This window comes from Sitodiplosis mosellana, unplaced genomic scaffold (genome assembly GCF_009176505.1).
Source record: "Sitodiplosis mosellana isolate CC-2019 unplaced genomic scaffold, AAFC_SMos_1.0 Smas_scaffold_6191, whole genome shotgun sequence".
NCBI lineage: Eukaryota > Metazoa > Arthropoda > Insecta > Diptera > Cecidomyiidae > Sitodiplosis > Sitodiplosis mosellana.
The window spans coordinates 624,723-643,162 of record NW_022601432.1 but is presented as its reverse complement, the minus strand read 5'-3'; the positions used below and the strand labels follow the sequence as shown (position 1 = coordinate 643,162).

At 36.5% G+C, this 18,440-nt stretch overlaps 5 protein-coding genes and 1 long non-coding RNA gene across 14 annotated transcripts; 4 read left to right on the top strand and 2 right to left on the bottom strand.

The window, feature by feature from the left end:
* Positions 1 to 703: 703 nt before the first annotated feature.
* Positions 704 to 3,136, bottom strand: LOC129576586 (dolichyl-diphosphooligosaccharide--protein glycosyltransferase subunit 1). Its single transcript, XM_055461853.1, has 3 exons — positions 2,381 to 3,136; positions 2,045 to 2,303; positions 704 to 1,910 (listed from the first exon to the last, which is right to left on the bottom strand). The coding sequence occupies exons 1-3, from the start codon at positions 2,961 to 2,963 to the stop codon at positions 1,364 to 1,366; spliced, it is 1,389 nt and encodes a 462-aa protein (XP_055317828.1). The 5' UTR covers positions 2,964 to 3,136; the 3' UTR covers positions 704 to 1,363.
* A 61-nt stretch (positions 3,137 to 3,197) lies between these two features.
* LOC129576590 (uncharacterized) lies at positions 3,198 to 4,909 on the top strand. Of its 2 annotated transcripts, XR_008688895.1 has the most exons (4): positions 3,441 to 3,455; positions 3,558 to 3,845; positions 3,953 to 4,067; positions 4,129 to 4,909. It is a non-coding gene; the product is annotated as an uncharacterized LOC129576590 (long non-coding RNA). The 2 variants fall into 2 exon arrangements; XR_008688894.1 differs by having other exon boundaries at positions 3,198 to 3,845.
* Positions 4,910 to 6,717: 1,808 nt separating this feature from the next.
* LOC129576584 (inositol polyphosphate 5-phosphatase K) lies at positions 6,718 to 12,640 on the top strand. 5 transcript variants are annotated; one of them, XM_055461850.1, is made up of 9 exons: positions 6,718 to 7,376; positions 8,793 to 8,911; positions 9,131 to 9,253; positions 9,374 to 9,599; positions 9,681 to 9,856; positions 9,965 to 10,195; positions 10,276 to 10,429; positions 10,955 to 11,092; positions 11,156 to 12,640. In XM_055461850.1, exons 2-9 carry the CDS (start codon positions 8,880 to 8,882, stop codon positions 11,408 to 11,410), a joined length of 1,335 nt encoding a protein of 444 aa, XP_055317825.1. In that variant the 5' UTR covers positions 6,718 to 7,376; positions 8,793 to 8,879; the 3' UTR covers positions 11,411 to 12,640. The 5 variants fall into 5 exon arrangements, with proteins under 5 accessions (XP_055317825.1, XP_055317824.1, XP_055317823.1 ...); XM_055461849.1 differs by having other exon boundaries at positions 6,721 to 7,088; XM_055461848.1 differs by having other exon boundaries at positions 6,795 to 7,088; positions 8,830 to 8,911.
* Positions 12,641 to 13,011: 371 nt separating this feature from the next.
* Positions 13,012 to 14,742, top strand: LOC129576582 (leucine-rich repeat protein 1). 2 transcript variants are annotated; one of them, XM_055461842.1, is made up of 4 exons: positions 13,012 to 13,625; positions 13,714 to 13,953; positions 14,024 to 14,349; positions 14,500 to 14,742. In XM_055461842.1, the coding sequence occupies exons 1-4, from the start codon at positions 13,155 to 13,157 to the stop codon at positions 14,732 to 14,734; spliced, it is 1,272 nt and encodes a 423-aa protein (XP_055317817.1). In that variant the 5' UTR covers positions 13,012 to 13,154; the 3' UTR covers positions 14,735 to 14,742. The 2 variants fall into 2 exon arrangements, with proteins under 2 accessions (XP_055317817.1, XP_055317818.1); XM_055461843.1 differs by having other exon boundaries at positions 13,031 to 13,625; positions 14,063 to 14,349.
* A 236-nt stretch (positions 14,743 to 14,978) lies between these two features.
* LOC129576583 (proteasome subunit alpha type-6-like) lies at positions 14,979 to 16,036 on the top strand. Its single transcript, XM_055461844.1, has 2 exons — positions 14,979 to 15,069; positions 15,135 to 16,036. Exon 2 carries the CDS (start codon positions 15,165 to 15,167, stop codon positions 15,903 to 15,905), a length of 741 nt encoding a protein of 246 aa, XP_055317819.1. The 5' UTR covers positions 14,979 to 15,069; positions 15,135 to 15,164; the 3' UTR covers positions 15,906 to 16,036.
* Positions 16,037 to 16,351: 315 nt separating this feature from the next.
* LOC129576581 (mediator of RNA polymerase II transcription subunit 30-like) lies at positions 16,352 to 18,413 on the bottom strand. 3 transcript variants are annotated; one of them, XM_055461839.1, is made up of 8 exons: positions 18,068 to 18,413; positions 17,869 to 17,963; positions 17,695 to 17,763; positions 17,550 to 17,618; positions 17,240 to 17,425; positions 16,942 to 17,176; positions 16,700 to 16,822; positions 16,352 to 16,636 (listed from the first exon to the last, which is right to left on the bottom strand). In XM_055461839.1, exons 1-8 carry the CDS (start codon positions 18,258 to 18,260, stop codon positions 16,416 to 16,418), a joined length of 1,191 nt encoding a protein of 396 aa, XP_055317814.1. In that variant the 5' UTR covers positions 18,261 to 18,413; the 3' UTR covers positions 16,352 to 16,415. The 3 variants fall into 3 exon arrangements, with proteins under 3 accessions (XP_055317814.1, XP_055317816.1, XP_055317815.1); XM_055461841.1 differs by having other exon boundaries at positions 18,083 to 18,413; XM_055461840.1 differs by having other exon boundaries at positions 16,715 to 16,822; positions 18,068 to 18,343.
* Between the last annotated feature and the right edge of the window lie 27 nt (positions 18,414 to 18,440).

Here is an 18,440-nt window from a genome sequence, read left to right as displayed (position 1 = left end):
GATTTTTTTAAAGTGTAACATCGGTATGTAGTAAGTGTAACAACATACCGATGTTACACTTTAAAAAAATCTTTTTTGTTGTTACACTTTGAAAAAATTCGACTTTGTTGTTTCATTTCAATAAATTTTTTATTTTTGTTTCACTTATATGTGTTGTGCATAGAAGTTGCGTTTTCATTCTCGGACATTCATATATATATATATCAAACGAACAGCATATCTCATTTACCCATGAATTGTATCATATGATCCACTCTATTGGCTACTTTAATGTCACCATCGGCGACATTCGAATCTGATGTCTTGCAGCGCAACTAATGACTCATATAATTTTCTCTCTCTCTGAATCTTATCATGGCATGCAATCTGTGTCGGACTTGAATCAATCACCGTCACAGTTGATGACGCCCATTATAAATTATTCAATTAAATGTACATTTCTCCTTGTCATAGTCTCTAAGTAAAGTTGTTTGCTTATTTCTATTTTTTTAAAAATTTGATGCCATTTTCCGGAGGTCTCATTAGTTTTCCTATCATTTCTATTATTCAAGCGTTACCAAAAGAAAATGAAGAAAAAATCCACATTTGTTTCATTTTTTTTTATTTATTTCCCATGTCTATGTTAGAAACAAAAAGAAGAATGTGTAAACCGAAAAAAAATCTGCTATTTTTGGATCAAATGAATAATAAAACAAAGAATAGATAGATTTTATTAATCATTTATTTGTTTTTCTCTCTCTTCATCTACTTAAATGAAAATATAGTTAAACAAAGCCACTGGAATGCAAACGAGTGGCTCAATGTGTGATTTTAATTTCTTATCTTGGTAATGAATTTAATTTCGCGCAAATTCTCGGTGTGAATAAAGAAACAAAAGAAGAGACAATGTTTGGACTTGTTTGCAGTGTGATCAAACAACAGCAAAGAAAAATAAGAGGAATATTACTAGATTTACATTACGTAAAACATTCGCTTAACACAGTTCAATGAATGTTTTATGAGACCAGAGTAATGTGCGTGTGCGAATCACCAATCGAAAATTAATCCGGTTACAAAATATTTGTTCTTATGTCGACACTCTCTCTCTCTCTCTCTCTCTTCTTTCTTTCTATTTGTTTGTTTTTTAATTAATGGTTTAAATGCTCTACAAATGTCCGGGGCCTTTCATTTCATTCATTTCGTTATAAAAGCTAAAAAAAAGGATCGCATTTTGGTTGAATTAGTAAATTGATTTCGTTTGAAATCATTTGGTTTTAAATGCAGTTGATTTCTACCCGCTGAATGTTTGTTTTTCTTTTATTTGATCTGCATCTTTTTACGGTTTATTTATTTTTTTGTTTTGTTTTGTTTTGTTTTGTTAAATTTAGTCTTTGTGATGGTGTGTGGCGGCATTGTCTTTGGTGATAGAGAAGTCTAGACGCGTCCATACAATCACGATCAAAAATAGCGCATACAAAAATCCAATGATCAACAATGGCTCTTGGACCATGAGCACTTTGCTGAAATTGTACTTCAGATTGAAGTCGACAATGTGATTTTCGACGAGATTTTGTTTGGTAAACACAATCACTGGCCGTCCAACGGTATCCAAGTAGGTGTAGTGCACTTGGTCAGGCAAACGGGTCACCGGATACGGTGGAATCAATTTGATGTTGCTCGTTCCTTCGGGCAGAATAATTTTTACGGTTGCCTTTTCAATGACCATATCATCGTAGACATGATCAATGACACGCATTTTCAATACATATTGATCACCGCTGCTAAACAAGTACTCAAAGCTTGGCACATTGTAGCCAATGGTGTAGTGAGTTTTCCATCCGCCAAACAATGGAAAGCGTGGTCTTAAGTCCAATTCAACTGAATCCTTCAAAATGCGCATTGCCGATGTGGATATGTTACCGTTTGTATCTCTGAAAATCGATTCGAAATAAGAAATCATAAGACTCATCAAAGTAAAACGCTGATTTTTCATTCCAATCTTCGAAGAAAAAAGTGTGCTTCGCCAACAGTGTGTGTGTGTGTGTGTGTGTGTGTGTGTGCTTACCTGTAGTAAACTTCGGTGGCTGATGCTGGCAAAATGGTTTTGTATGATTTGACGCTTGGTTGATTGCTTCGGGCATCCTTTTGATAATCGTAACGAGAGAATGAACCCTTCAAAACGGCACCGGAATGAACGATATCGATGGTTTCCTCAACAGCAATATTGCCCCAGTGTGACACTTCAATGACGCGCTCCAAGTTTGTGATGGTCAAAAATGGCGAATTGTTTTCGTAGTGAACGGTAATTGGTTCGGTTGAGTATGCTATCGAAAGAGATGATTCACATCAAAATATCGCTCCAGAAAAAAAAAACACTTTTCAATTTTTTATTTCGACTTACGTGCAACATTTTCGTATGGTCCGTATGTAATGGTGCCATCGACTTGTGCGGATGGTTTCACAGTGGTGTAGCTCTCGACCGATTTTGATGCAAGTTGAACGGTGGTCTTTTGTGTGACAGTTCTGTACGGGCTGTAGGAGTAGGCACTGTCAAAGTAACGCACCAATTGTCGTTCGTTTTGTGTGATATGCGTTGGATATGGTTCCAACGATTTTGAGAAGACAGTTTCAACATGCAAAACGGGTGTCGGTGATGAACTGGTCACCGATACGGTGAACAATGAACCGTCAGCAGTTTTCTCTTCCGTTGCTTTCAGTTCCTTCTTGAGTGCATCACGAATGGAAATGTACGCCAAATTGTCACGGATATCCTTTGGTACAGCAAATGAGTATGAAACACCAGACCATTCTTTGGTCGCTTTATTCTCAAGTGTGATTTTGTGGAAAATCTTAACCAATTGCGTGGTCAAATCGATGGTGCGCTCAACATTCTTATTTTGAATATTTGAATCGATTTGCACACCGGCCGCATTCAATGCAACCAATGAAATGGTAACTATCGCAACAATAAGAGGATTTCTCATTTTTGTTTAATTGTTCTCCACCAATTTGCCGATGAAATATTAAAAAGCCGACAACAAAATAAGTGAACCTATCGCACTTTATATACTACCACCGTGAACCGAACAAGAAGAAAAAGATATTAGATGAGTTGACACGACACGCATACTAACTTCTGTCAAAAAAAACGAACCGAAGTTCTAAGTTGGCAGCAAATTGTAGGTTGGCACCCATGAATGACGAAAACGAATCCGAAGCATTCTGTGTGTAAACAGTGGTCAAATGTCATAAACTATGTTCTACATACTTATTCAAAATTACTTATTTGAATCTCAATGAAATATGCTTTCGATTGATCTCTATAAAGGCCAAATTATAGTTTTTTATAATACATTTTTGCAAATAAAAGCCCAATAAATTTGTTTTTCGCACATTTTGCACCAAACTGGAGTCATTTTTTGAAAAGAGATTTCAATCAATGAAAAAATGGACGTTGCAGCTCATTGAATCGATTGGTAGTGATAATTTTCTTGATTTGAAAGGAAGTTCTCTTAACATATTCAATGTAAAGTTGGACTTTCTTTAAAAAATAAATGTTTTTTCGTTTTCGTACGTAGATTTATCTATTTAAGTATTCTATTGACACGTATTGGTTAAGTATTGGTATGGTACTTTGATACAACCATACTAAAATGTCATCACAACAAACAACAAACATAAAGCGTGACCAACAACGTGATGGTGCAGCAAATTCGACGAACGGTAAATCTTATAAAATGAAAAAACAACATACCACCATTCAAACCATCACGATCAAATGGACAATACGATTTAACTCCAAGTCGAAACCACAAAAAGCGAAACAAGCTAGAAAAGCAACAAAAGCGAGAAAAGCAACCCAATAGGTGAGTACAACCACTTTTGTTGAGATTTATATCGAGAAAAAAAAATCCGAATAACCAACAAATAATAATTACTGATGAATTTTATCGATTTAAATCAAATTTTATAGTCGAGTACGAAGAAGATGACACTTTGAACCATCCACCACCCCGCTGTATGGACAATTCGTTCACCGCAAGTACCTTCGTTGGATATGGCACCATTTCAAAATCAACAAATAGATGGTTCGCATATTTGTTTATATTTCAATGATGATGATATAGCTAAAATGACTCAATTCCATAGCGCCAAGTACATCAATTTATAACATTCCCGACGAGAAATTTGCGGTAAAATAGGTGTACGCCGACATTCCGTCGCATATCCGCGGATACTCGCAATGCGAATAGGAATCCACAATAAAAGTTGCCGCAAAATGTTATCGCTGAATACCCTGCGACTATTCGCGCTGCGAACAACAGTACAGTTCCAACCTGAAGTTGGCTGCGCATGACATTTCAGAGTATTCGCAGGGTACTCGCCAACTATCCGCAATGCGATTATTCGCAAATTTCTTGTCGGGATTCTAGCGGAACAACACCCAGCGAAAAAGACGAAGTCTGGTTTTGGTGGCATCGAAAATTCGGTAGAAGTGGCAGAGACCTTGAGCACTCTATCTACTTTGACAACATCACAAGATAATCCGTCCCCTCCTGGTGTACGCTATCAATGCTGCAGCTCAACATGTTGCTCAATATCCTGAAAGCGAAACTGCTGCACGCTTATTCGAATCTATGTTACTAGCAGCAACAAGGGCGTCAATATTCGGAATGGGCTTGAAACAATTTACAGAGGGTATGCCAGTCGATGATCGATTGAAGGTCGGAAAAAAGTGGCAGGATATGATTATGAGTAATAATAAGTCTGAGCAATAGCCGCGATTAAATTCAAAAGTAACTAAGAGAATCCAAAAATGCCATTCAATAATAATAATTTTAATAAGAGTTCAAACGCAAAATGTTCAAATTAAAAAATAAATCCAAGTTTTTTTTTGCTGATGCTAAATCGGTCGAAAGTTCAAAACGAAAAGCATTTTTTTTTTCTTCAAAAGGCACATATTATTTGTCGACCGTTTTATTCTACCTGATTTGTTTTTGACTTGCTGAAAGAAGAAGAAGAAATTGATATGCGTTGCATGTATCGGTGTATGCATTAATTTTGAAGAATTTTTGAGTTCATAGATACATTTATTAAAATAATAAAATGAATGAGTACATTAACCAATGTATTCGCCATCGTTAGCTATGACTTCTAGCCATCTTTCAGGCAGCTTGTTGATTCCTCGCTTGAAAAAGTCCTCGTCTTTTGAGGTTATGTAGTCATCAACCCATTTTCGCACTTCTTCCTCATTTTGAAAGCGTACTTCAGACAGGGCAATCTGCATCGATCGAAATAGATAGTAGTCGCAAGGAGCAAGGTCTGGAGAGTACGCGGGCTGATCAAGCCGATCCCAACCGAGCTGCTCTACCTTATTTTTAACGATTGTTGCACGATGTGGCTTAGGGTTGTCATCGTGGAACAAAACATTGTGGTGTTTTCGAGCTATTAATGGCCGTTTTTCATCCAATGCATGAGCCAAATCATTCAATTGGCGTCGATAGCGTTCCTTATTATTCGTTTGATCTGGTTTTAGCAGCTCATAATATACGACTCCTTTCATATCCCACCAGATGCACAGCATAACCTTATCGCAATGAATATCTCGTTTTGGCTGGGATGACGCCGGTTGGCCGGGATCAACATACGCTGCTTTACGCTTGGGGTTTTCGTAATAAACCCACTTTTCATCGCCGGTAATAATTCGATATAAAAAACTGTGTTTTTTGTGCTCTGCAAGATGTTTTTTGCATGTGACGATCCGTGCTTTGCGCTGCTCTTCAGACAGTTGATGTGGAACCCACTTTCCCAGCTTGCAAATCTTTCCCATTGCATGCAAACGTCTGGAAATGGTTGCTTGGTCTACGTTCAACTCCAATGCAAGTTCTTTTTGCGTTTGACATGGATCTTCATCCAATAATGCTTGCAATTCGTCTTCTTCAAACTTTTTTGGCTGACCTGACCGTTCTTTGTCTTTCACGTCAAAATCTCCAATTCGGAAGCGTCGAAACCAGTACTCACATGTACTAGACGATGGAGCATTAGAGCTACCATAAGTTTCCAAAAGTAAACGATGACTTTCAGCAGCAGTTTTCTTCGAACTATAGAAGAAAAGTAAAACTTCCCGCAAATGCTGTTTTTTCGGCACGTATTTTGACATGATTGTAAGTGAAAAAAATTATGTTGTTAACGCTTTGGTAAAATAACACCTACTGAAAACTAATTTCAAATGATGTGGCTTTCACGTGAATATAGTTACAGTATGGCCCGATGCGTTATAGTATAAGTTAGGCCATCTGTAGTGGAAATTCTTTAAAACTAATGCATACACCAATAGGTGTGAGCGAGATGACTCTAAACGACCGGTTCATTTGTGTTGATGCTGCAAAACAGGGACGCAATGCACTGACTCGACGACGGCGACGACAACAGTGTGTGATTATGGTATTTGTGTTAGTGTTGCCAAATAAAATTACACTCGAGCACCTAAGTAATAGTCGCAATTATGAACATAATTGATTTCAATAGACAAACAGGTTTCTACATACACACATATGCCCGTTTCAACGTACAAATTTTAAATCGAATCGTGCCATTCGCTTCACACGGTTTTTCATTCAACGACGTTCTACTCGATTGCAAGTACTTAGAGAGTGTGCGAAAACAAAGGCATGTACTTGACTTGTTGCGATTAAGTACTTGACGTTCAAAGTAAGCGATTGTGTTTTCTCTGTCTTCACTGACATTTGTTTCGGTGTCGATTATATATGCACAATTGTTCCACTTCTATATGGCTCATATGGGGCGCGTGTTGCGATTCTTACCTCAGTATATGTTTTGTATTGGCCATTGGAATGACAACAATTACTTTATTTTTTCATTCTTCTCTTGCTGTGTGTAATATTCCGTAGCGAGTAAACTCTCGCTACTCGCTTTTCTATTGTGCTTGGCGAGAGATTTGAACAGAATTTTCTTTTTTGTTCAAATCGTACGTGCTTCGAATCAATCGAATTTCATTGATTTCGAATCGAATTTCATGTCCAAAATTAATGACGTCATTGCAAAATTAGCGAATGTGTTGAAATAAATTGTTTAAATAAAATTGAATGGTTTGTATTGAGAAGAATGTTGGTCATCATTTTCATAGTGCGTGTGAAATTTTCGTGGGTTTAAAATGTTCGATAAGAATGTTTGATCAGTCATCATGTGGATTTTCGTCGAATGTAAACAAATCAATTGCGAAAATCAATTCTTTTCAAAAAAAGAAAAAAATGTGATGCAGAAAGCGAGAGAAATCAGTGAAAATTTGCGTGCGATTAAGTGTAATTTGTGCTGTTTTTCATTCTCTTCCAAGTGATTAAAAAAAACCGAGTTGTAATTAAAAGAAAGTCTCTTCGGTAAACTCAATTTTTGTTGTTGTTTTGGAATATAGGCGCTAAGCAAACGAATATTGATTTGGGTCAACAATTAATCTTTTGTACAACGAATAATGAAAAACACAACAATTGTATCGAACGAAAAATGGCAATATTCACCATTTCATTTTACCACTGTAAAGCCACTTAATCCATCGTTCCGTAATAGCACTTGTACGATGCAAATTAAGGTCAATACAAGTTTTTTGCTTGAACAAAGACAACGGCGCTACGTTAATGTAATTGAAAACAATGAAGAAAAAGTACAAAATTTCAATTGACATGGATGGAAATGAATTATTTGTGTGATTTCCTTGTTTTCGTGCTGTCGCAGCTGCTTTTGTTTTTGTACCAACATTATCGACTGCAATTTTTTTGGCGTCGGCAGTGCACCGTGATCATGGCGCGCAACCGTGACCTAGTTCATGAAAACATATGTTTGTTGGCCTTGCAATTGCATGCACATAAAACCAATTTATACATCTTGTGAGGAAAATTGAACAAAGTACTTTCCTGCTGCGCGACACTTTCAAGCAAACAGAAGAACGAACGAATAGATGCGAAAAAAAGCCATCTAAAATACAATTGTGGTATATTTTTGTGATGAATCACAGAATGACGTCTCTCTCTCTCTGTGTGTGTGTCTCTCTGCACAGGTTTTGTTGTCATCGTTGTTGAACAATTTGAATGCGACAGCCTCTCGTATATAAAACTTTTACGATAAATCGTTAGAATCTTCGTTCGTACATACAAAGGCTATATAATTCGTGTATGAATTATTATTATCGTCATAGTTTCACTTTGTCATTTGAGGCTTACGTTGCGCTCCGGTTGAAGGCAAACAATAAAATCTCTTTCTAATTCTCGCTTGGCACCAAACCAACAATCTCTATTTATTTATTGGATTATTCAGTCGTAGTCGTTTGTCGTATGTATGATCTCACACACTGGATCACACGTTTGAACAACAAAACTGGCACGATTCAATAAACATATGACAACAACATACAATACAGATATCGTTCGCATTGCGCCGTAATGCCAATTCAAATAGGAATTTTATTCAAATGATTGCCTAAGCGAATACGCCACTACCACAATGTCGTCACAATTATTTTTAATGATTAGTTAGTTTTGTATTATACATATTTTTATTCTGTTCCATTCAGACGAAAGACGCTATTAAAAACCAATTTACTAACGCTAATGCGCTATTTCGAAACTATCATTTCAATTTATCTCTCTCGCTCGCTTTCTTTCTCATTACTTTGACTCCTCGATGTGATAGATGTAATTGCGATTTGAAATTAGCATTCTTACAAACACTTTGAACAATCTAATGCTATTGTTTTGGCTAACGTACTTTTTTCTGGGCATTTTTTTTTGTTGTTGTTTCAGGCAAAAAAAATTCTGTATTGACCGTGGATCTTTTTAGGATTCTTCACTTAAAACTTTCACAAAAGTGTACTTCATATTGAAAAAACAATGGCAGCAAACTTTGAACATTGGAAATCTCAGTAAGTCAGAAGAATTCTTGGAAATTATGCGAAAAATTACACTTATGTAATTGGTATGAAGAAAAAAAAGTTGATTTTGATTAAATGTTTCAATTTTAGTTTAGCATGCTTTAGAAATACACATGTGCAATTCTTATCTTGTGATAAGCTTCTCTTTCCCACGAAATAGCTGTTGTAATCAAATTTCTTTGGTCTTTTTTGTTTTGCCCACAAAATCAGATTTCATATCTTAACATGGAACGTAAGCTCAAAATATCCGGAAAATTTGCCGGTTCACATATTGCTGGGATTGGAAAAGAAATCTGAAATGGACACACACCAACCGGATTTTATTGTGATTGGGTAATTTTTCCCGTTGTAATACTCTCTTGAATTTAAGAGGCTAATGTCCTATGAGGTTTAATCAGTTGCAAAAAATGAATCATAAAAACAAAAAGTCATTCAAATTCGTCAATTCTACAGTTTGCAAGAGATAAATAGCCAACCGCAGAGTATGGTAAAGGGTTTATTCAAAGATGATCCATGGACGCAACGATTCAAGGAATTACTCAGCGAACGTGGCTATGTGGCAATCAAATCCTTGCAAATGCAAGGTTTACTTCTGGTGGTATTCATGAAGCGAAAACACTTGCTGCATGTACGCGAAGTAGAAACTGAATACACTCGAACTGGCCTAGGTGGCATGTGGGTATGTATGCGTGAATCAGCTTGACCGGCCGATTCATTCGCCGTTCATTCAAAAACTCTCTCAAAAACCATTCATTTCTAGGGTAATAAAGGAGCTGTGAGCATTCGATTTAAGTTGTATGGCGTGTCGGTATGCCTGGTAAATTCGCACTTGGCCGCCCATGATCATATGCTGGACGAACGGATAAAAGATTTTGAAAAAATCGTTGACGAGCACAAATTTCACGTTAAGAAAACACGAGACATTTTTCAGCATGAGTAAGTGATATACATGTTAATAATAAACAAAAGAAGACATTTCGAGAGCTTTCCGTTTAAACATTAGAAATGATAAACTAAGCAAATATTTCTTCTCGTGCACTTTAGTTACGTTTTTTGGTTCGGCGATTTAAATTTCCGGTTGACAAAAGAGGATGAGCTCTCACACAGTGATATAAAGGAAATGGTTCACAGGGATAGGCTGGATGAACTGGTTGAACTCGATCAATTGTCGATGATACGTCGTCAAGGCCGTGCATTTGCCCAATTAGAAGAACGATTGCCCGCTTTTCCGCCAACATTCAAATTCGAACATGGTACCAATGACTATGACACAAAGTGAGTTTCGGTGTTATTGCTCTAAATGATTTACCCAACTTTGGAAAAAAAAAACTAAAGGAAAAACATTCTTTTTACAGACGACGACCAGCTTGGTGTGATCGAATCCTTTACAAAACACCGCAAGCTGCCTTCAAGAACATGGAACTAGTTACCGAGCAAACATCATATCGAAGCCATCCGCAATTCACGATAAGTGACCACAAACCAGTTACCAGCGAATTTACGATAAATGTAAGCTTAACATTGATACACTGCATCATTTTTGAGTGTAAAGACTAATATTGAGTTGTGACAATATAGAGGTTTCAACTATTTTAAGATGAATTTACACCGAAATTTGGGTAAAATGAGTTATTTTCTATGCGTTCGTCCAAACGGCTACTGTTCATATACGCGCTAATACGTAGGCACGCACTGGTGCCGAGTCTGTAAATTTGTATGTATTGTATAAGTTGTTGAGTGCAAAATTTACAATACATGTAAATACACAGACTCGGCACCAGTGGGTGCCTACGTATTAGCGCGTATATAAACAGTAGCCGTTTGAACATACGCATAGAAAATAACTCATTTTAGCCAAATTTCGGTGTAAATTCATCTTAAAATAGTTGAAACCTCTATATTGCCACAACTCAATATTAGTCTTTACACTCAAAAATGTTGCAGTGTAGCTAGTCGTTTGGAATGCAGATAAATTCTTCTTGTCTAAAGAAGAGTCTTGTATTAATTGCTAAAACGATATGATATTTTCAAAAGGTTTATGAGGATCCAACGGACAAAATGGTTGAATTTACACCGTTGCACATATGGGAGATCGGTGAAGAAAATAACATCGAATATACGTTGCCACTTGGTTTTGACGAAATGAGCAGTGATTGGGTGGGAATCTACAAGGTAAATAAATTATTCGCGCATTCACTTCACTCACACGCACGTTAACCTTGAAATATTTTGCAGGAAAATTTCGACAGCTTGGATGATTACATTACGTATGAGTACACATCACGAAGCAAAGCACCGAACGGTGATTATCCGCACGACAAAGTCATCTATCATTTAGAATTTCCCGATACCGTTGACCTTGAAGAAGATCAACGATTCGTATTGTTGTACTTCCACAGTAGCAAAAATGTGACGAGCTTGGTCGGAATCAGTGAACCATTCAAGGCCGAAAAACGATGTCCATCGCCACGCTTTGAATCGGTTGATTAGATTCGGTTCGCCGTTGTTTACATAGATTAGCTTCGATTAGGTTTTCATTCAAGCATTTGCAACGCAAAATTCCAACAGAAACTGTTCTTTATTTTGTTGAATTGTTTTTCATTCTTGTACTTGTAGGCACTATTTTGCTACTAGTTAAGTAGCAAAACCAATTTTTTTTTAATGTACCAAAATTGACCATTTCAAAGTAAAATTGAATACTTGAAGGAAACATCGTCACAAAATTCACACACTCATATTAGAATGACCGACAAAATAGAATACGGTTACAGCATATATGTTTCGAAGTGCAAATATTTCTGGAACGTAAAGCGTTTTTTCAACCGAAGAAAAGTTAGTATTCTATAAGTGCTTAAACACAAAATGATGGTTGTTAAAAATTAATTTAGATGGAAATTACTTTTGAAATTCATAGAATCGCCGCCTTTTTCCAAAGTTCATTCTTTAGATATTGTATTGAAATTTATTTATATATGGATTGCTTCGTCAGATTGCTTAAGATCGAACAAAGTCTCTTCAAACACAATTACAATCATTGAAGAGATTTGTTTCGATCGGTTTGTCGATGTGTTTGCCGTTTTTGTTTGTTGTTATTCTGCCAAATTGAACAAATTATTTATTTACATTGAATTTAATGTTAGGAACTTTCAAAAGCTTTAGCAACACTCAAATTTTTCAACGAAGAATTTTTTTTTTATGACAAACCTTTCAACATCTTTCGTCATCCACAAGATGCTTAATTCAATCACACATTTAGTGCATTTTTCCCATGTCGAATATAGTATTGACAAAAAAAAACGAAACTTTGTTGAATCGCAAGAATATTATGTGCATTATTTAAAAAGAAATTAGGAATAAATTGAATCTCAAAAAATCGCGTTAAATAAAAATCAGGTGCTAAATTTAACGAATCTCGATGTAAATTCATTCTGCCCTATTTGAATGTGATGCAAATCGTGAAAATTACTTGAAGAATTTTTTTATGACAAATTCATGCCGAATTTCGAATGCCGCTCTCGACAATTTTCTGTTTGATTGTGCTTAGAATCTGTATTGCACATATATATTTCTTTAAGATCCAACTGTAGATGATTCATTACGCTACAGCTAGATGGGTTAAAGACATTTACATTTTTATAAAGATTTACTGCAAAAAATAGACATACACTTAGATTAAGTGGAAAAATTAAAAGTTCAAAGCAAAAAAGGTTCAACAAAAAACGTCTTTTTTTCTACAAAACTCTATGGGTTAAAAAGTTCGAGAAATTGATTCAAATCCATCTTGTTTTTGATTCTGAAATCATCTTGTTTTTGATTACTTCTTGCTAAAGGTAAGTGAATAATGAAGAGTGATCACTAGCCTCGAGTGCTTTCCCTTCAATTGTCCAAAAAAAAATCATACAAAATTTTTGTAATAAAATGAATTTTTCTATCAACATTGTCCAATACCTTTATCAAAATGTCCAGAAAATTTCTGCTTTTTCTATTCTATAACGACTATGTTGTCGTTGTTCAAGTGTTCACATCAAAGTACTTATGATGTGTCAACCTTGAGTATTTTTTTCGTAGTTTACGCGCGAAATTGACAATTCGTTGGACTGTTCGTTGTTGATTTTAGCATGTAAACAAATTTAGGACGGTTCTGAAATGCGGTGATGCTCTTTGTGGCTTATTTTTTTTATTATTTACTTTCATTTTATTTGTATAGTTTTGCACTTGGTTTATCGTAATTAAAATGAAAATATTCTGTGAGATAAGTGTTTACAATCGTCTGGCACCGCATGTCAAACCACGATCACAACAATCAACATTGGCACTGGGCTATCATCCTCCAGGAGGTGGGAAAGATGCCGAAAATCTATTTCTCATTCATTTTACGGCAATCAATACCGTTGGAACACGCTATAAACTGCATCGAAACATTGAGAAAGTGTTCACGAAATTCGTACTGGATGGAAAAACGACAATTTCACTGAAGCAACCACCGCATGATTTGCAGATTCGTTGCGAACCAATTCAGTTGATGGCATTCATGAAAATGTTCAAAGGTGGACTAGAGGGTAAATTGGATCCGACCAAACCCAGCTTATCAACATTGGCTGTAACTGCTGTGCCGAAGAAGGCTGTGCCTGTTAAATCTATGACCATTTTAACACCAAGTGACTATCCATTGAAGGGATTACCCAAAACGCTCACCACATTGAATGTAAGTTTAGTTTCATCGAATCATATGCATTGGCCGGATCGCAATTCTTGGTTTAGAAATTTTGTACTTAATTTGTCATTCATTCCAGGTGAATGGTATTCGAAAATGCAGTCTAGACGCTCAAATTTTATCACTGAATAATTTACAAATATTGAACATGAGCAACAATAACATTGAGCATTTGCCAAAGCGATTGGGTGATTTGCCAATAGTTCAATTGGACTTGTCAAACAATCGACTGGGCAAATCTGTGCTTAGCGACTGGGATTGGCTGGATAAACAACGAATCAAATCATCACTACAAAATTTCAATCTAAGCAACAACGATGTAAGTTAATCTCGGCGACTTTTTCAATCGCATTTTTCGATTCTAATTTCGTGTTTTCGGATATTTTAAGCTCACATTCTTTCCATATAAATTGGTAAAACTACGAAAGCTAATGGTGTTAACACTCAAAGCCAATCGCTTAACACGTGTTCCGTTTGCCATTCGCCGATTGAAAACGTTACGCACCTTAAATTTAGCCGATAATCAGATTAAATCGCTTCCCAATGTGTTCTCGCGTATGTCATTCGATACACTTGATGTGTCCGGTGATGAGATGCTTACATCGCCTTATCATCAACATGAACCAGACTCCATGCCGTTGGCAAAAAGTGGCGATATTTTGCGACAACCGGCAGCTTTATGGCAGATAGCCGCAATGGTTGTGACGAGAAAAGTGTAAGTATTTTTTGCTTCAGTATTCGTTTGAGAAAATTATTGAAGAAATCCCATTAGAATATATAAATTGAATGGAGAATTCGAATAGTGTGAAACTTAGGCCTCATCTCTTATACTTTGCAATTAAGTCATGATTTTTACTATTTTCAGCATTAAATATGGACCATACGATTTGCCGATGACTGTGATAGATTCACTCGAAGAGTATCCGATGTGTGAATGCGGCCGATTGTGTCCACCCAATAAAATTCACTTTCGAACGTGTGTCATTCAAACCCGAACAAATAGCTTGATTCAATCGCTCCGACTTCCCATTCTTGGTGACTCGGTTTATTGCAGCGACTACTGTCAATTACAACATTCTGGCCGAAATAAAGCGACTTAAATAAAATATTTTCATTTTTTTGTTTCGTTTCATGAAAAAACTTTGTTTTTCTTCATAATTTATTCATTAAAAAATCATTTAAACCATTTGAAACGAACATGTTTTTTTATTATTGAATTGGCCAGCAAGTCAAAATTAACTTAACGCTTATTTTTGTTCAGTGTTTGATTTTGTCGACTATTCGAAAATGGCAGATTGACATTAGCGCCATCTACAGGTAGCCGCCTATATATTCATGCATTTATCGTGACGTTCGTTCACATCTCCATATTTTTTGCTTGTCATCCATCGCTTATAGATTCGAACATAGCTGCTTGCTAGAGAAGTTGTTTTAGGTTGTGTACAAGCTCAAATTAAAGTTGAAAACTCAGATAAATTTAATAAATTTTTTTTCTCAAAGAATCTGATTTGAACAAAACAAAAGTCCAAAATGTCGCGTGGTAGTTCTGCTGGTTTCGACCGTCATATTACAATTTTCTCTCCAGAGGGTCGATTGTACCAAGTCGAATATGCATTTAAATCGATCAACCAAGAAGGACTGACTTCAGTTGCTGTAAAGGGTCAAGACATCGCAGTGGTCGCCACGCAGAAGAAGGTGTCGGAAAAATTGATCGATCCAAATACGGTTACGCATTTGTTCCGTATAACGAAGACAATTGGCTGTGTGATGACCGGACGTATTGCTGACAGTCGTTCTCAAGTTCAGCGTGCACGTTATGAAGCGGCCAACTGGCGCTATAAGTATGGTACAGATATTTTAGTCGATGTGCTATGCCGTCGTGTTGCTGATATCAACCAGGTTTACACCCAAAATGCTGAAATGCGCCCACTTGGATGCAGCATGATACTGATTGCTTACGATGACGAAAAAGGTGCTTGTATCTACAAAACCGATCCAGCTGGATATTACTGCGGTTTTCGTGCGGTTTCCGTCGGTGGAAAACAGACCGAAGCCAATAGTTATTTAGAGAAGAAATTGCGAAAGCGTACGGATTTGAAGGAAAACGAAGTTATACAGTTGGCCATTTCGTGCTTGTCAACGGTGTTGGCTGTTGATTTCAAACCATCCGAAATTGAAATTGGCGTCGTTACCAAAAGTGACCCAACGTTCAGAACATTAAATGAGGACGAAATCGACACTCATTTGACCGCCATCTCCGAAAAAGATTAATCGATCACAAAACATTGAATGATATGATTCTTACATCCATAAAATCAAATTATTTTTTATTACTGTAATCACTTTTGAAGAGAACTTTTCCAATTCTATTTAATAAAAAGAAATCAACAATGAAAGAAACATTTGTTTGACTGATATTTATTTCATTTTTTTTTTCTCGAGTCAGAACTGAAGACTTTTGAATATATTTTCATGTCCATAGATTGAAAATTGCAACTTACCTGTTGGAATGTTTACATGTAAGTAGCTTAGCAATCTCAAGAGGTTTCATTGAAATTACTTTGACTCATTTTCAATAGGAAGGCGAAGATCTGTTTCAATTGATTTCAACATGAACAGAAACCGTAAATTGATCGTGAAACATTGTGAGCTGCTCTTTGCCCATAGTACGCATCATCTCGCATAAATCAATCAAAATAAAACCAATGCATTGCATATTTTTATAATAAAAATCGTTTCTTTTTCCTTTTTATTGTATTCATATCATTAATTTGTTGTTAACTAAGATCGTCGCATGCTCAACATCGTATTGATTTCCCAGATGATTATTCGAATTCGATCGATTATTTCGCGAAGTTGCTTATTTTTAAGTGTAACCGCCTCGGTCAGTTCACGATTCTCTTGCAGTAATTTCTTATATTCTTCGGAATGAACCGGATCCGGTTTGTTATCAGCCTCATCTTTGAATGGCAATAAACTCTCGATATTTGTGTTCTCAATACCTGTGAAGAAATACAACGAAATTAGAATAGTGCCGATGCAAATGTCTAAAACAATCGATAAACCTTCAAGTAGCTCACCCAATTGGCAAGTATCATTGCACTTCTCGAAAAGTAAGCGTAACCGTCGGAACAGCAATCGAATCGTACGGAATTGTTCGGTCACCTTTTTATCGGTCGTAGTTGGTGCTGGTTAGAGAGATTTTCAATTGCTAATTAATATTCGAATTGATAAAAATTGGTTCGCTTCATTCAAATCGTCCATTTGATCCGAAGACAAACAGTATTTTTTATATTGATTGACTTACTATTGGTTCCAATCGGTGGCTGTACAGTTTTAAGCGTGCTAAACACTTCTTGGAATCGGCTTACGATATCTTGTACGGTCTCCTGACCATAGCGACATAAATAAACTATATTCAAATTTTGATGTTGTTGTTGTTGTTGTTGTTGTTGAGCCTGCTGTTGAGCTTGTTGTTGCTGTTGGACTTGCTGCTGTTGCTGACCTTGTGGCATCTGCTGTGACATTTGTTGCTGCGGTGTCTGAAATTTATCGAGCAATTCATTACACTCCTGCGTTCCACATTTTATTTAATGTGATTGTACCTGGTTTTGTTGGAGTTGCTGTTGATTTGGTTGAGTAACCGGCACCATTTGATTTGGTAGATTTGGATTTGGCTTCGGGCCAAGAACGCCTCCACCTTGAGGTTGTTGCTGTGGCGGCGTTTGTGGTGGCATCTTTACCTGCATTTGCGGCTGATTTGGATTCATCTGAGGCATCGACTGAAGATGCTGAAAGGAGATTTGGAATGGAAATTTCAATTTTTGTGTGTTCATTGAGTATCAATCCATAGAAATTTATCAAATACTTAATTAAATATGCTCAAAAACAGGTGAAAAGATTTCAGCAACTCACCTGTTGTGGTGGCATATGGAATTGCTGTGAGTGTTGTTGGTCCGGAGTGGGGCGATCGTCTGTCATCATCTAGAAATCAAATTGAAAACATAATCATATCCTCATATATGTAGGTCATTTGTATTGTGATCGAAAATACGCTTACCGGTTGTTGATTTGGATGATGTGGTTGTTGATTCATCATTTGCATCTGTTGTTGAAGGTGATGCTGAGGCTAAACGCATTGCAATGACATCGAAAATTCATTAGGATCATACGATTTGATTGTTCATCTAAATTAAATCTATCGCTAAGTCAAACGCAATGTAAATGTACTTACAAACGTATTCTGTGGAGGCGGTGTGTTTTGTGGTTGCTGCATGTGCATTGGTGAAACATGAGATGCGCCTTGCATGTTAACATGACCTCCCATACCTGTGTAACACAATCAAAAGATTAATTCAAAGTTAATTTTAAGATTCCATCGATTAATTGAATGGAAGTGGGCATATTCCGTTTGTTTTCAATGGATATTTTACCTGGATTGGGCATGCCTTGTTGATTATAATTCATCGATTGTTGTCCCATCATTGGATTGACCATTTGGTTGGGCATTGTTTGCATGTTCATCATTGGGCCCATAACACCAGGCATATTTCTCATTTGTTGATTAACCATTGGATAGTTGCCCTGATGATTTGGGCTCGAAAATCCCGGATAATGCCCAGACATTTTTTTTAAACTATTAAACGATTTTCTTCAAGAAAACACCTACACTTCGAACTGAATTTACCGGAAAAACAATATCCATTCACCACGAATTCGAATGATGCCGAATATGTGCCGTCGTTTCAATATCAAAATACACTCTGAATTGTGATGAAATGTCAAAGTGTATCGGCAAATGGTTCC

Excerpts from the sequence above, each read along its gene's own strand:
- LOC129576586 (XM_055461853.1), bottom strand. The coding sequence starts at position 2,963 with ATGAGAAATCCTCTTATTGTTGCGATAGTTACCATTTCATTGGTTGCA. Across the intron at positions 2,304-2,380 it reads ACCATACGAAAATGTTGCAC|CATACTCAACCGAACCAATT; the intron begins GTAAGTCGAAAT and ends CTCTTTCGATAG. Across the intron at positions 1,911-2,044 it reads GCCACCGAAGTTTACTACAG|AGATACAAACGGTAACATAT; the intron begins GTAAGCACACAC and ends ATCGATTTTCAG.
- LOC129576584 (XM_055461850.1), top strand. The coding sequence starts at position 8,880 with ATGGCAGCAAACTTTGAACATTGGAAATCTCA. Across the intron at positions 10,196-10,275 it reads ACCAATGACTATGACACAAA|ACGACGACCAGCTTGGTGTG; the intron begins GTGAGTTTCGGT and ends TTCTTTTTACAG. Across the intron at positions 11,093-11,155 it reads ATTGGGTGGGAATCTACAAG|GAAAATTTCGACAGCTTGGA; the intron begins GTAAATAAATTA and ends AATATTTTGCAG.
- LOC129576582 (XM_055461842.1), top strand. The coding sequence starts at position 13,155 with ATGAAAATATTCTGTGAGATAAGTGTTTACAATCGTCTGGCACCGCAT. Across the intron at positions 13,626-13,713 it reads AAACGCTCACCACATTGAAT|GTGAATGGTATTCGAAAATG; the intron begins GTAAGTTTAGTT and ends CATTCATTCCAG. Across the intron at positions 14,350-14,499 it reads ATGGTTGTGACGAGAAAAGT|CATTAAATATGGACCATACG; the intron begins GTAAGTATTTTT and ends TACTATTTTCAG.
- LOC129576583 (XM_055461844.1), top strand. The coding sequence starts at position 15,165 with ATGTCGCGTGGTAGTTCTGCTGGTTTCGACCGTCATATTACAATTTTC.
- LOC129576581 (XM_055461839.1), bottom strand. The coding sequence starts at position 18,260 with ATGTCTGGGCATTATCCGGGATTTTCGAGCCCAAATCATCAGGGCAAC. Across the intron at positions 17,764-17,868 it reads CGCCTCCACAGAATACGTTT|CCTCAGCATCACCTTCAACA; the intron begins GTAAGTACATTT and ends CAATGCGTTTAG. Across the intron at positions 16,823-16,941 it reads GCCACCGATTGGAACCAATA|CACCAACTACGACCGATAAA; the intron begins GTAAGTCAATCA and ends CTCTCTAACCAG.